Source organism: Oreochromis niloticus, linkage group LG3, assembly GCF_001858045.2.
Source record: "Oreochromis niloticus isolate F11D_XX linkage group LG3, O_niloticus_UMD_NMBU, whole genome shotgun sequence".
NCBI lineage: Eukaryota > Metazoa > Chordata > Actinopteri > Cichliformes > Cichlidae > Oreochromis > Oreochromis niloticus.
Genome location: NC_031967.2, coordinates 1261556 through 1275234, shown reverse-complemented (window position 1 = coordinate 1275234; position 13679 = coordinate 1261556). Strand labels below are relative to the sequence as shown.

The window sequence follows — 13679 nt, the reverse complement described above, 5'->3', positions numbered from 1 at the left end:
CTGACTGATTAGATCCAGTATCTATTACAGATGAACTGGATATCACAGCATGTTGTTAATCCGTCATATCAAACTAAACAGTGTTGCTGGTGTAAATATCCTCCAATAAAGTCAGATGAGGGCTGCTGTTGCCAGGTAACGATGATGTCACACTGGATCTTCTGATCTTTAGCATCGTAGCGCTCGGAGTCTGATGTTGGCTCATGTGTTGTCATACACCAACATGACGTTCTACTAGTCAAGGCCTCAGCTTAACCCACTGATGCTGATCACACAGACCCACTAATAGAACTGTTTTATCAGGTTTATGCAGCGTCACCATTAATGTCACATTTAATCAGACCACATTTACACTACAAGCCCACTACAACCATTATCAACATTTAAATTACATTATACATCTGCACTGATTTAAAGGACCACTATTTTAACCTGATTCATTTCTCCATGTTAACACTTCATTCATCAAATGAAGCAAAATATTTGACCCTCAAAAAAATGTACCAACAAATAATTTAATATTTATTTTCCAACTTTTACACATGAAATCAAACAAGTGTATTTAACAATGAAAACCAGAGTGGAAGCTGCTCATATAGAGTCCAACCCAGGCTAAAAGTAAGCTGAGTAGAGCAGCATCATCAAAGTGTCGGCTCTCTGAACACGGTGCAAGATCGCCATCTGCAGGACAAAACTAGTTTTCCTCCTCGTCAACGTCAAGATGACGTCATCGTACACCAAAACATGAAGATCAGGTGACATGACTGTCTGAGAGGCGGAGTTAAACTGTGGCAGGTAAGCATGTGGAGGAGGAGCAACAACTGCAGCATGACGCTGGAACATCATCATACGGTAAAAAAATACATTTTTCCCGGCCAAAATATATTTAAAATATATGGTAAATATATTTTGTATTTGTGATGCTCCAAAAAATATATTTTTGAAATTGAAAATATATTTCTTTCTAACCAAAACACATTTCAAAATATATTTGCGTTCAAGAAAATACATTTCCAACCTTACAGTAGAATGTATATCAAAGTATCCCTTATTTAAAATGTATTTAGTGCAATAATAATAACAATAATAAAAGTAACAACATCTGCATTTAATCACATCTACAAAAACAGTTGGATTCAAACAAAACAGAGTCAAAGGTCTAGCAAGAATTAGGTTATTTATTCATTTGCTTACAGTATTTCACACAATATTAGCATTCACTTGACTTTGAAATTATTTATCAGTGATACAGTACACAAAACACAACAACTGCTATGTACACTTTAGTTTTTGACATTATATACAATATAGTACTTAAAGAAACAGTCCACTTTTTTTGGAAATAAGCTCATTCTCGATCTCCCCCCGAAATAAAAAAAAACTGAGTTTGACCATTAAGTCTTTGGTCATTTTTCAATGCAATGCTCACGGTCCCTTCGGATTCAATGATGTATGCTAAGCTATGTTAAAAGTGTTATCACCATACAAATCAACTGTATGGATTCCAAAATGGTCAGACTCAACGCATTAACTCTGAGGGAGTGTTCCTTTAATGATGCAATATATAGCACTTAATGACTTAATGTAATGTATATCTGACGTTTTACCATTTAATGTTTAATTATGTATGTTTTTTTTTAATGAACTGGTTCAAAATCACTTCAGAAAAATACCACATGGCACTGAAAAAAATCATGTTTTCTCATGTTTAACCTTATTTAAGGAATTCACACTGATTAATGCTTCTAAAAATGTAATCAACTTTTAGTTTTTCAGTGTGAATGATCAGACATTTGCATTTGATCTCTGCAGCAAGAATACCTGTCAGATGCCCAAGACGTTTTGATACTGGTTCAAAATAACTTGGATTTGAGGCACAGAGACTATGCTTTGCTCGTTCATAGAATCTTCCAATGGCATAACACGTCTCTCCACTTTCATTTTGACATAATACAAATCGTTTAATGTTAAAGAAATTTTGATCATCATCATTCAACATAACAGTGAATGAATTACGTTTGAGTACACGACTGTAATCTTCTGAGTGAAACACCTCGCCATTTGTAATGATTCGTTGAAAGTACTGTACTCTGCTCCTTTGTACCCCAAAACGACTCAGTGCCATATAGTCATCCCTCCTAATTAATCGCACTTTAGGAAGATTAAGTGCAGTGATACCATGTGTGTGAGTTACATGTTTTAACAGTTTAGGTCTTGTTAGAGATTCAAATATCTCCTTGCATTCATTTGAGGCATCTTTCAGTAAAGTCTGGCCATAAAATGGTAAGGCCTTCTGTAGCCAGAACATTTTTACAATCTGTAGCGCAACCCCTTGAGTGCTTTTGATCATGTCTAGTAGTTTAGCATTGTAAGACTCAAACACAAAGGCGGAATGAGCCCACAAAGGCCCCCAGTTAACTACACTTCTTGGTAAATGGAGGCAAAGATGGACATTATAAGACAGATTAGCTTCCCCATAGAATACCTCCATGTCTTTCACAAAATCTGTTAGAAGTGCCTCAAACTCAGTAATCTGCTCTCTGGTTATATTTTCGCCCAACAGAAGGGATACTCCCTTGACTAGTTTAGACCAGTGATTCAGTAGTGGTTCTGGCAATACACCTTTTAGTACAGGTAAGCTATAATAAAAGAGCCACATATACCACTCATGGGCTTTCCAAAATTTCCTCAATGTGACAGACCTTGGCACACGAGGTACATTACATGGCGGTTTAATCTTTAAAAGCATTTCATCTAACAGTTTTGTAGACCTACCTATATACCAGTGCTTTTCATGGTTTTCACTGTTTAACCACAGCCCTGTTACACTTCTTGCAACACCCAGAAGTACTGAATGCATATAGTCTGGGACAGACCCTTCGATAATATCAAAACTGGGAAGTCTACACAACATACTTGGCCCTTTAACACCCATAACAGCTTTACCAGACTGTAGCGCAGCTTCTACAAATTCATTAGTTTGTTCCTGATTGTGGAGTTGAATGTCCTTCTGAAAAGGATATACACGAGTGAATCCTCTGCCTTTTTCAACTACCTTTCCTTCATGAAGGCAGTAGGAGCATCCATATTCACCATTAAACTGTTTAAAATTCTGGATCAGAGGTCTGGCAACTGAGTCACTCATTAGAATTAGAGGGATTACTTTTGTATTGACAGAAACGCCTTTGTCATTTTCCCATGTGAAACCACTGTCCTGTAGGTCCACACACTCATCAATGAAAGGTTTTAAGAAACTTCTCATGTGAGGCTTCTCATCCCCGAACCATAGTCCACAAAGGAGTACATTATCCTGTCTTGTTTTCAATGGCAATTCATTAATGGTGCATAAAAGGGGCCAAATACTACAAGGGGACTTTTTAAAAACTGGGACACCATCACAGCTAAATGTTAAGCTGAGGGTTTGAAGGGCCGTTTCTGAACCACTTAAAGCTTTCTGATACAAAAAACCATCACAAATGTCACTGAGAGAAGTAGATGTTTCTGTTTGCCTTCCTATTAATTCATCTGTAATTCCTGGCATTCTCAAGAGATTTTTGATTTGATCTTCCAAGGAGAGGTATCTGAAAAAGTTATTGGTAAACCTACTTGCTTTGTCATAGGTGATGTTGCATTGAACACAATGAACTTGGTCCAGCTCAGCTGACATTATATTACTACACTGCTCACACACATAACAGATTTTCATGATGTCTTTTGTATCATCAAAAGCTTTGTAAAATGAATATTTTGTCCTGCATGCTGAATCACTGCCACCAACAAGATTAAGGATTTTCATGATATCTTCAAGACAGTCATTGGTCAAACTGTGTTTGAGCTTAAGTGCCAGAAGTAGTAGTTGATTTTGCTCTTTAGTTTGACCTGAATCCACTGGGACCTCTATCTGAACAGGACCTGCAGTGCACTCTTCATCATTAGTCATCGGCAGAGTTCTGTCTTCTGGAAGGGTGTCTGGGATTTCCTTGAAAAGAGAAGAGAGAGAGTGAGAATTATGGGTCCTGTAAACATCACATTACAAATCTTCAGTGTAAGAGCATCAGCCTAGTGGACTCATAGACGCATTTATGTCTATATTGGTGAGATATAGACATTATATCTCACCAATATATATATACTGTATTTATGCATCTCTTTTTTTAACATTACAGCAGACATTTGAAATTGGTCTTATTCACTAATTGTGCACTATTTGACATGTCCATTCAGTCTTGCCAAAATTTAAGTGGGCTTTGGCTGTCCAAGATTAACTCTCAAAATGAATGCTTAGTGCTTTCTTTCATGATAAATTCTGTAAGAATATATGATTGCAGTAGAAAGTAGAAATTACTGTAAAAATAATAATTAGAACAATGATTACTTGTTTTATTTTTTTCTATCAATGCACTAATTCATGAATATTCTTTAAAAAATAATGTCTAGAAATTTAATGATCTTTTTGATTTCATTTCTTGACTTGAAAATTCAACTAACTATGGTGTACTTATTTCAACAAATCTATAGTCCAATATTCATGATAAATCCAATTTAGATTTATGCATTAAAAGTGTTTTTATTACAAACAACCCAAAATGTTTGTATTCCAATACTAACCTTAAAAAGAGACCAATAAGATCATTTATTAATAGTAATATTAATCAGTCATTTATTATTTGGTATAACTGAAGTAATTAAATGCTAAGGGATATGATAAAATGGATGATAAGATAAAAAGGAAAAAGGAATAAAACTTTATTTTGGTAATCATCACCCTCAAGCAGAGATGGGCAGTAACGCGTTACTTGTAACGCGTTACTGTAATCGGATTACTTTTTTCAAGTAACGAGTAATGTAAGGGATTACTATTGCAAAAACGGTAATTAGATTACCGTTACTTTCACGTAGGAACGCTGCGTTACTGCGTTACTAAAACCGTGATTTTTTGCGAGAACGTCTCATGACAGTGACATAAGCGAGTGCGACGTTCGTGACAACAGCTGTCTGCAGATCATAATATATCGAGTGCGGGACAGAGTGTAGCATGCAGCGTTTAAAGCGTGGAAGTACTGACCTTATTTTGAGTTTGATTCCATAAAAAGTGACAAAAACATTAGTGTCCGTTGTGCGTGGGAAGAAAACTTCTTTTTACAGCGAAAAAACCCCTAAACTTCCAAGCAAGCACCGAGTGTACTATGACGTAATGTGAAACTCACAGAGAAACTCGCGGATTCTTCCACTGACCGCTGCGGCACACCTGCACCAGGGTAAACCTCCGCCTACCCCAGTCCTGCTTTACAGGTGAAAATAGAGCAACAGGACCGCTGAGTCTTTGATTTTATTTATTTTCTGCTGTGTTTTACTTGCATCTATTTGAAAGACTGAGTGTAAACACAAAAAATATTTTATTTTATGTGCTGGAATGTGCAGAAAATAGGTTTAAATGTTAAACAAATTTCTTCCAGTCAGAGAATGTTGCATATAATTTAATTTTTGCTTGATGGATAAAGTTAAAAGATTAAAACTAATAAAACAAGTTTTAAAAAGAGACTTTTCCATTTGATTACATTTTGTATGATGGATTATGCAGAAAAAGTAGAATTGGGCTGAAAGATCTATCGCTTTATCACCTATTCAGGTTGTAAATCGTGTTTTTAAAAAGTAACTAAGTAACTAAGTAATTAATTACTTTTGAAAATAAGTAATCAGTAAAGTAACGGGATTACTTTTTGGGGGAAGTAATCAGTAATTAGTAACTGATTACTTTTTTCAAGTAACTTGCCCAACACTGCCCTCAAGTTGTTCTAAACCTGTTTCTTTGTTCTGTTGAACACAAAAGAAGATATTTTCAAGAATGCTGGTAACCAGTTTCTTGTCCCTACTGACTTCCATAGTATTGTTATTTTATACTATGTCCATACTATGTCAAGATGGACCAGCAACTGTTTGATTATCAACATTATTTTATGTTAAAAGGAAATTCATAAAGGTTTAGAACAACTTATATATATATGAATTTACAAAAATGCAAATTGAACCACCAATTATATCATAAGGCATACCTTTTCACATTCCTTGATAACATTCTGAAGTTCTTCTTCTGCAACCTTAATTCTGAAAAAGAAAATATACAAGAAAGAAAATCTAAATTGCTTATTGCTATATTTGAACTCTAAGTGAACTGCTATTAAAACGATAAAGATGTGATCACTTATAAAGATGTTTATTGATCAGTAATAAGCAGATTAGACATAGCCTCGCTGTTTAAAACTCCAGATCATTCATTTGGGAGCCAGAGTACATTTATCGTACCTTATGCTATGGTAATTTATAAAGATTGTCATTTTTTCCTTAATATTTTCATTGTGGTTATTAATGACATTATATAAAAATTACTTAGAATTATGTTGTTTTAAGCAACTGCATGTCCTATTTTTACAAGAACATAAGCTGAAAACACTAACTGTAAATCCTTCAATGCTATTCTGGAGTATTAAACCCCAAATGTCTATTACACATTGGCTTTGTTTATTCTTGATAGAAAACAAACAAACGTCTTAAGCATGCAGTGGACGATTATTTGCCACTTTGAACGATTACATAATTGTGGCATCCTTAGTGATTGCCACTAGATTAATTGATTGTGCGGCCCTATGGCATTCGTTAATGTTAAAGAGTGAGGGATATTACATTACCAACACACCTTTCTTTTTGTGCCCATCTCCGTTTGGTTCTTGAAGGAATTTCCTCTTCAGGATCAGTTAGATAACGTTTATACGAAATACTTTCAGGAGGCTCGCTCATTTTGACTCACATGTGACCTATTGATGAAATTAAAATTACATTGAAGAAAACATCGAGGATTGTAAAACAGAAACTGCAACATATAAAATAAATGTAGCATGTTACTGTGAAATATATGCTTACCGAGCAGTTTTCCAGGGAGTTCGCAAAATTGCAGCGTTTGCTTCCGAGAGGGTCTGCACGCGCAATGCACACCTTAAGAAAAACTTTAAAAACTTAAACGTAAAGTCCTAAAAACGTCAGTCTTTGTACGTCACAGGATTAATCGAAAAAAGGTAAACACTTAAAACAATATAGTATGTTTTTTTTTCTATGAAATCTATGCTCACCAGAGATTATTCAAAAAATGCAGCGTATTCGTTCTAGATCTGTAGGTTAATGCGCAGAGCAGAGTATGCGCATGCGCGTTGCCATTGTGCTTTTTATAAATTAAGATAAAATAAAAAGTAATACGTAAAAAGTAAATATTTAAATATTCCCAAACAACAACACAACAACGCGCAAAAAAATCTGTTTGTTAGTTGTTGTTGTTTCTTTTTTTTTCCCTTTTTTTTTTTTTTTTAAATATAACCGACCTCTGAGGCGCAATTTCCGACAGTGAGTGGAATGGCCGCGATACAGACGGGAAGACACAAGCGGATAATGTTCGCGTTAATTAAGTGGTCGGAAGATGGAAAGTTCTCAATTCTGCCAACTGAACACATTCGGGATTTTGATGAGGAGGAATACTTGGACGGTTTGGAGGAAAAGGATGTTTATTTGGTGGAGTGGCGACAAGGCGCCAAGGAGCCAAAAGGCGGGTGGCCGGTCTATGAAGCCTCCATCATCAAGCTAGCAGGTGCCTTTTCTCCAATATAATATTACTTTATTGTCGCTTATTTGTTAATCAAAATATGTAACTTAATCAATTTTATTATGATGTACTTTAGCCTTTTTTTTTTATTATTCTGCCTCCTCAGAAAGGGAAAAAACCTTGCAAACAAAACTTAAGGAAATTGAGGAACAACTACCCAAGCCAGAGGTGCTTAAGAGAAAAAGTAAACCTTCTATGAAACTCCTTGAGGCCACAGAGGTAGACGAACCAGCAGCTAAGAAAAAGGTGAGTGTTTTGCCACAGGTACACACACAAATATATACTAATATATATATATATATGTATATATATATATATATGCATGTGTAACCCCCCCCCCAACAGCCCTTTTGAATGTCTTTGTAATTCTCAGGTCTCAAGGTTGGCAAGTATGGTTAGAACAGACTTTTCCCCGCAGCACGTTGTGTAATAAACAACATAACATCCAACTTATGTAACATTTCATGCATCGGTTAAAACACTCGACTCCAGGTACACGATGCCCAGCTGGAAACACGTCACGCAAGTCGAGTTGCCCGAGATTCACATAATTTACATAAAATGTTAAATTTTTGTGATTTATGTCGTTATCAGGACGATAGATGTCTTATATCGGGATATGTGATTTTGGACACATCGCACAGCCCTAGTTGAAGGTGTCTAAATAAATTGTGAATTGACTGTATACATACACACACACATACATTTGTGCTTATTGTTTATCTTTTTGAGAATAAGAATTTATTAGTTAAACAATTTGTTATTCAAAATTTTTCCAACATTTTGCCACAACTGCTCTGAGATCATTCCTTCATACAGAATCACTAAGGTGGCTTTTAAAGAGAGAGTTTTTTGTTTCATTTTTTAGGCATACCCAACAGACCAACAAAACGATCTAAGGTTATGGAATGAAAAGAAAATTGAACATCTACAGCGTGTCATTAATCAGTTGAGAGAAGAGAACTCGAATCTAAAAAGAGAGAACGAGAGGCTGAAAAATGAAATACTTGAAAGTAAGTACTGTACTACTGCATGTGTTATGTGTGTGTTTACACTTGTTATATACAAAGACTATCAAAACCTATTCACATTTAATTTGACTTTCACAGAAATCCCACCTCTCCTTCAGGCTACAGAACATTTACTTACCAAGGTTAGACACAAAGCACAGTTATGCTTCACTAATAATCACTAATTACAATGTTCCAAATTTCCTTGCCTTTTTAATCATTTTAAGGCCTTCTGGAGGTTCTTTTGGTTGTTTAGCATTAATGTTTGTGCTTATTTATTTCAGCCCATGACAATGAATGCAGATCTTCCTGACGTAAGTGAAATCTAATCAATTTGTTTGTCATTATCATTAATTTTGTTGCTTTGTTGTTTTTGTGCAGTTTACAATCATATAAACCTAACAAGCATCAGTCAGCAGTGTGCGTAACCTAAACAGATTCTTGCTTTATTCACATAATATGTAGTTATATGTACTTGTACATTGTACCTAGGGTTGCAGCCACGTGGCACCGCCCCATTGTTGTGATAGCTCTGATTGTACTTGTACAGTGCATCAGAACAGGGAACAGTCTGCCACATTAATGTATTTTTAAGCGAGTTGTTTCTAATACATCAGTTTTTGTCTTACAGATGTCAAAGTCTCAACCTGATGCTACCCTCCCTCATTCTCCTAAAGTAAGTATTAGTTGTTGTGGTTTTTTACGCAGTGTCTGTGTCACGTGATATTATGTCACATGTTAAGCATAACTATTGAAATAATAACTGTTTTATAACAGATTTCCCAAACACTAGCTATGTTTGTCGTCATTCACACCAGTACTACTAGTTATACATTGCTTAATAAGATTGTGTTTTTCAGCACGATATGTTGTTTTTCACAGTAAAAAAGGGAAAAATTTGTAGATGGAAAAATCTCCATAAAAGCTCTTTGTGCATTTTGTTTTCTATTTGTTAGAAAATTTACTATTTATTCAAGTTTTTTAAGGTATCTAATATTTTCATACCTAATATCCATGATCTAAATATTTTAAGAAATAGTAGTTTGTTTGTCAATTGAAAGTGTGTAGATCTTGCATTATTATGGTGTTATTTTATGATTATACACTCAAAGGCATTAAATGGTCTTAAAATGACAATGACATTACTTGTCGCAATTGTTTATGGGGCAATATACCGACCAACAAAAAGTAGTTATTGTTGTCACAAAACAGAAGGTTTTATGATTGATAAATACAAAAAATGAATACATTTCATTTCTCTGACATTCATCTGATATTCAGTTACAATTCACACCACAGCTACCTGTACATGCAAAGTACTATACTGGAAATTTGAGACTGAAGAAGTCACTTGGATGAGTGACGAAACGTTTCTCCCACAAAACGCTACGTAAAGATGAACAGATTCAACTTTTGGAGATATACTGTAAATTATTTTGCACAAATACCTGTACTATTAATAACACATTTACTATATTACTTTTAGCCTGTGGATTTAAATGCAGATATCCTTAATGTACGTTGTTATATCATGTTATTTTTATTGTTATTTATTTTATTTTACATTCAAATATCTCAAGCTTCTTAGTTAAATAAGCTTGATTGCTAGTACATAACGAATAGTTCACCTGTAGTCGGAAGGTTGCCGGTCTCGGTTGTTGTGTACCTTGCACTTCACCTACTACTGGTGGTGGTCAGAGGGCCCGGTGGTGCCAGTGTCCGGCAGCCTCACCTCTGTCAGTGCGTCCCATGGTGGCTGTGGCTACAATATAGCTTGCCATCACCAGTGTGTGAATGGGTTGATGACTGAATGTGTGAGCGCTTTGGGACATTTTTGCAGGATGTATATGGTGAATTTATATGCATAGATACAATCGTAGTGCTTGACACATGCACAGAGCAGTAGATTGACTAGGAGGGAAATAATTTCAATCAGGACGTTGATTGCTGGTGTCAGTATATATATTTTAGAGAAATGTTTTGTTTTTCACCCAAAATGAACTATATTGCTTCAGAAGAGATTTTTTACCCTACTGGATTCTTATATATTGTTTTGCTTTTTGCTTGTTTGTTTGTTGTTTTTTTCTCCAGAACATGTATGCTGTACCTATTTACTTGAATTGTATAGATATATTTACGTCATCAAAATATGTCACATGACTTAGAAGAAGGTTTAGATTGTTGTGCAACATTGTCACATTCTGATATTTATTCAGTGATTTTATGGCGGTCAATGCTATGTGTCTTTTTTTTTTTTAATCTTTAAATATTATCCTTTATAGGCAGTGTTGGGTAAGTTACTTTAAATTAGTAACTTAGTTACATTACTAGTTACTTCTCTAAAAAAGTAACTCAGTTACTTCAAGTTACTCGTTACTTTCAAAGTAACTAGTTACTAGGGAAAGTAACTTTGGTTTTACTCAGAATTCTCTTGTTAATGTGTTGCTTCCGTAACTGGATACCCAGCCAGATTGCCAGTCTTCTAGCTTGCTTACTTGCCACAAGTGCACTGTGCCACCTACCAACAGAAAGGAAAAAATAATGTGCACATTTCCACGAGAGAAATTCCACGCCTGGACCGTCGTTGACCGCCGCCATGATTCTAGCCTGCTTTTTACATCCAACACAAAAACTGCAGTCGTGATGCTTTTGATTGTACTCAGAACTTGGAAATTCTGCCTTCTGAATAGGAAGATGTAGGTAACACCAGACTGCAGATGAGCTGCATACAGAGCTGGACTGAGACAAAAAAATCATCCTGGGCATTTTGACTAGAGACCGGCCCACCATTATAGGAAAAATCATAAAGCCTTTGAATGAAAACAAACACTGTTGTGACAGTGATGTACACTGTTCTGATGGTATATATGTATCAATCTATCAATTGTTTGTTGCAAGACTCAGATAATTATTTTTTTAAAAGAGAGACATTTTAAATGAGAATAATAAAGAAAAGTATTTCCTTGTGCCCCCCTTTCCCTGTTAATGCCCTACCTGGCCCCCTGGCAAAACTTTGCTAGACCCGCCCCTGCACAGTTACCAGCTGTCAGCTACGTAGAAAAGGATCCTGGTGTTATTTGTCTCTCAGAAACAGTTCATAACTTCCCTTCAACTCATTCATGTCACCTAAAAGGTAAACCTGTTTCTCCATCACCTGTTCAGCTCTGATGATTCAGTAAGGACATCTCCTGGTTTCATCTGCATGTTTCCCTCTCACCAGATAACCAAACCGATATCATGACCAGCAGCTTTACAGCTGTGGCTCCAGCAAACATCAGCTGATACTAGAAATTAATATTAAATAAATTCTAACAACAGCTGATCAAGCTTAAACGTGCTGCTGTTGTTTAACACGACATCCACTGGTTTCTTCTTTCTGGCGCAAAGTGGGCGATAAATAAACAAGAGAGAAAAGCCGATCAGCTGATCATTGATCAGTTTCATGATTGAAGTAGAAACGGGAGAGAATGAGAGAAGAAGAGGCAGCTGTGCAGCTTCAGCTTTGTGTCTTTTTCATTGTAGCTGAAGTCCGGGACAAACTGTGTTCCTTTTCACCTCAGTACGAAACGCGTAATATTTTCTCTGAATACCAGACGATTCTGTTTTTTACAGGACGGTTGGCAACTCTAATAATTAACCGTATGAACAAAATAAAGTTCAACATCAGTAACATAGCACCCACCCAGCTGTATAGAAACTCCGTCATGCTAGCTAGCACGCAGTACGAAAATGTCAGCATACCGAAAATAAACTCCACCTAAACTTGGTTTATATCTGACTCCGATAGACTGCAGGTCATAACTTCTTACCTGAAGTTCAGTTCACCTGACACGCGGACCGACGGCCGCTTCGGGTCTCTCCTCTTGCCTCCCTTTTCCTTCATCCACCTGCTGGCCTCCACCACTTGCTAATGTTATTGAATCTGTGGAAGCTCCGCGATATCCACCACACGAAGTAACGAGTAACGAGCCTATCTAAATCCCAGTAACGAGTAACGCGTTCCTGGTTTTGGCATAATAACTAGTTACCGTGCTCGTTACCACAATAATAACGTAGTTACTGTAACGCGTTACTTAATAACGCGTTAGTCCCAACACTGTTTATAGGTGCCCAACTATTCATGCAAAGCTTCTACATCTGGTGATGCTAAAGTAAGTATTTTGCTTCTGCTTTGTGCCACCGAGAAATGTCAATCTTTCTCATTAAAGTGTAAAGACTCAATCATCTAAGTTATTGACTTCGTATGTATGTATTTTTTTTATTTAAAGGGTACCAGTGATGCTGAATATGTAAGTAATTTTTGCTGAGAATTTAGGTAGGTGCATACTCAAATGTGTTTTTTAAAAACAATTTATATTGCAACACTCTTTTTATGTGATTGCAACCACAGGTGGAGATAGCACATGCTACAGGAGTAAAAATTCTTAAACATCAGTGGGCTGCTGCTCTTCAGGCCAAAACACCCACTTCAATGGTGCGTGTTCTTCTGATGGCTGCCTTCCCACTGGAGGTTTTGATCCAGAGCAATTTAAAAGGTAAACAGCTTTGAAATTTAGTTCCAATGGTTAGCTAACAGTATTTTAAAAAGCCTACTTCTCTGTCACCAGTTTCTTTACCAAAAAGCATAATGTTGTACTTAAAATGTTTAGATGAACAAAGATCAGATTTTTGGAAATCTAAAACTAGTCAGACACTCAAATGTTCATGCTTTTTATAGGAGCACAGCAAAACAGACATCGGCGCAGAGCGAAGAACTGCCCTTGATAAAGAAACCATGACAGCCATATATAGTAAGTGAAGACTGTGTATGTAAAATTGCATACTGCACAAGTAACTCACTTTGCAACAATAAAAATTGCACAAAGAGGTGATGATGCATTGAAGTAGTGTGACTCAGACGAAGAAGGTCAACAGATTGAATGCTGGAGAGTAAGGATAGATGACCAAAAGGGGTGTTAGTATTACTGTAATGTGAACTGGATAGAATTTCCATCGGGGGGAGAAAAAGGTAAAATTATGTG

The 13679-nt window shown here is 36.1% G+C and overlaps 2 protein-coding genes across 2 annotated transcripts; one reads left to right on the top strand and one right to left on the bottom strand.

The window, feature by feature from the left end:
- Window positions 1–947: 947 nt before the first annotated feature.
- On the bottom strand, window positions 948–7149 carry LOC109195254 (uncharacterized). The gene is made up of 4 exons (XM_025899778.1): window positions 6919–7149; window positions 6695–6812; window positions 6054–6105; window positions 948–3979 (listed from the first exon to the last, which is right to left on the bottom strand). The coding sequence occupies exons 2-4, from the start codon at window positions 6793–6795 to the stop codon at window positions 1715–1717; spliced, it is 2418 nt and encodes an 805-aa protein (XP_025755563.1). The 5' UTR covers window positions 6796–6812; window positions 6919–7149; the 3' UTR covers window positions 948–1714.
- A 222-nt stretch (window positions 7150–7371) lies between these two features.
- On the top strand, window positions 7372–13207 carry LOC109196320 (uncharacterized). Its single transcript, XM_019350279.2, has 9 exons — window positions 7372–7633; window positions 7755–7894; window positions 8517–8661; window positions 8758–8801; window positions 8943–8972; window positions 9290–9334; window positions 12765–12809; window positions 12927–12947; window positions 13049–13207. Exons 1-9 carry the CDS (start codon window positions 7402–7404, stop codon window positions 13205–13207), a joined length of 861 nt encoding a protein of 286 aa, XP_019205824.2. The 5' UTR covers window positions 7372–7401.
- Window positions 13208–13679: the final 472 nt, after the last annotated feature.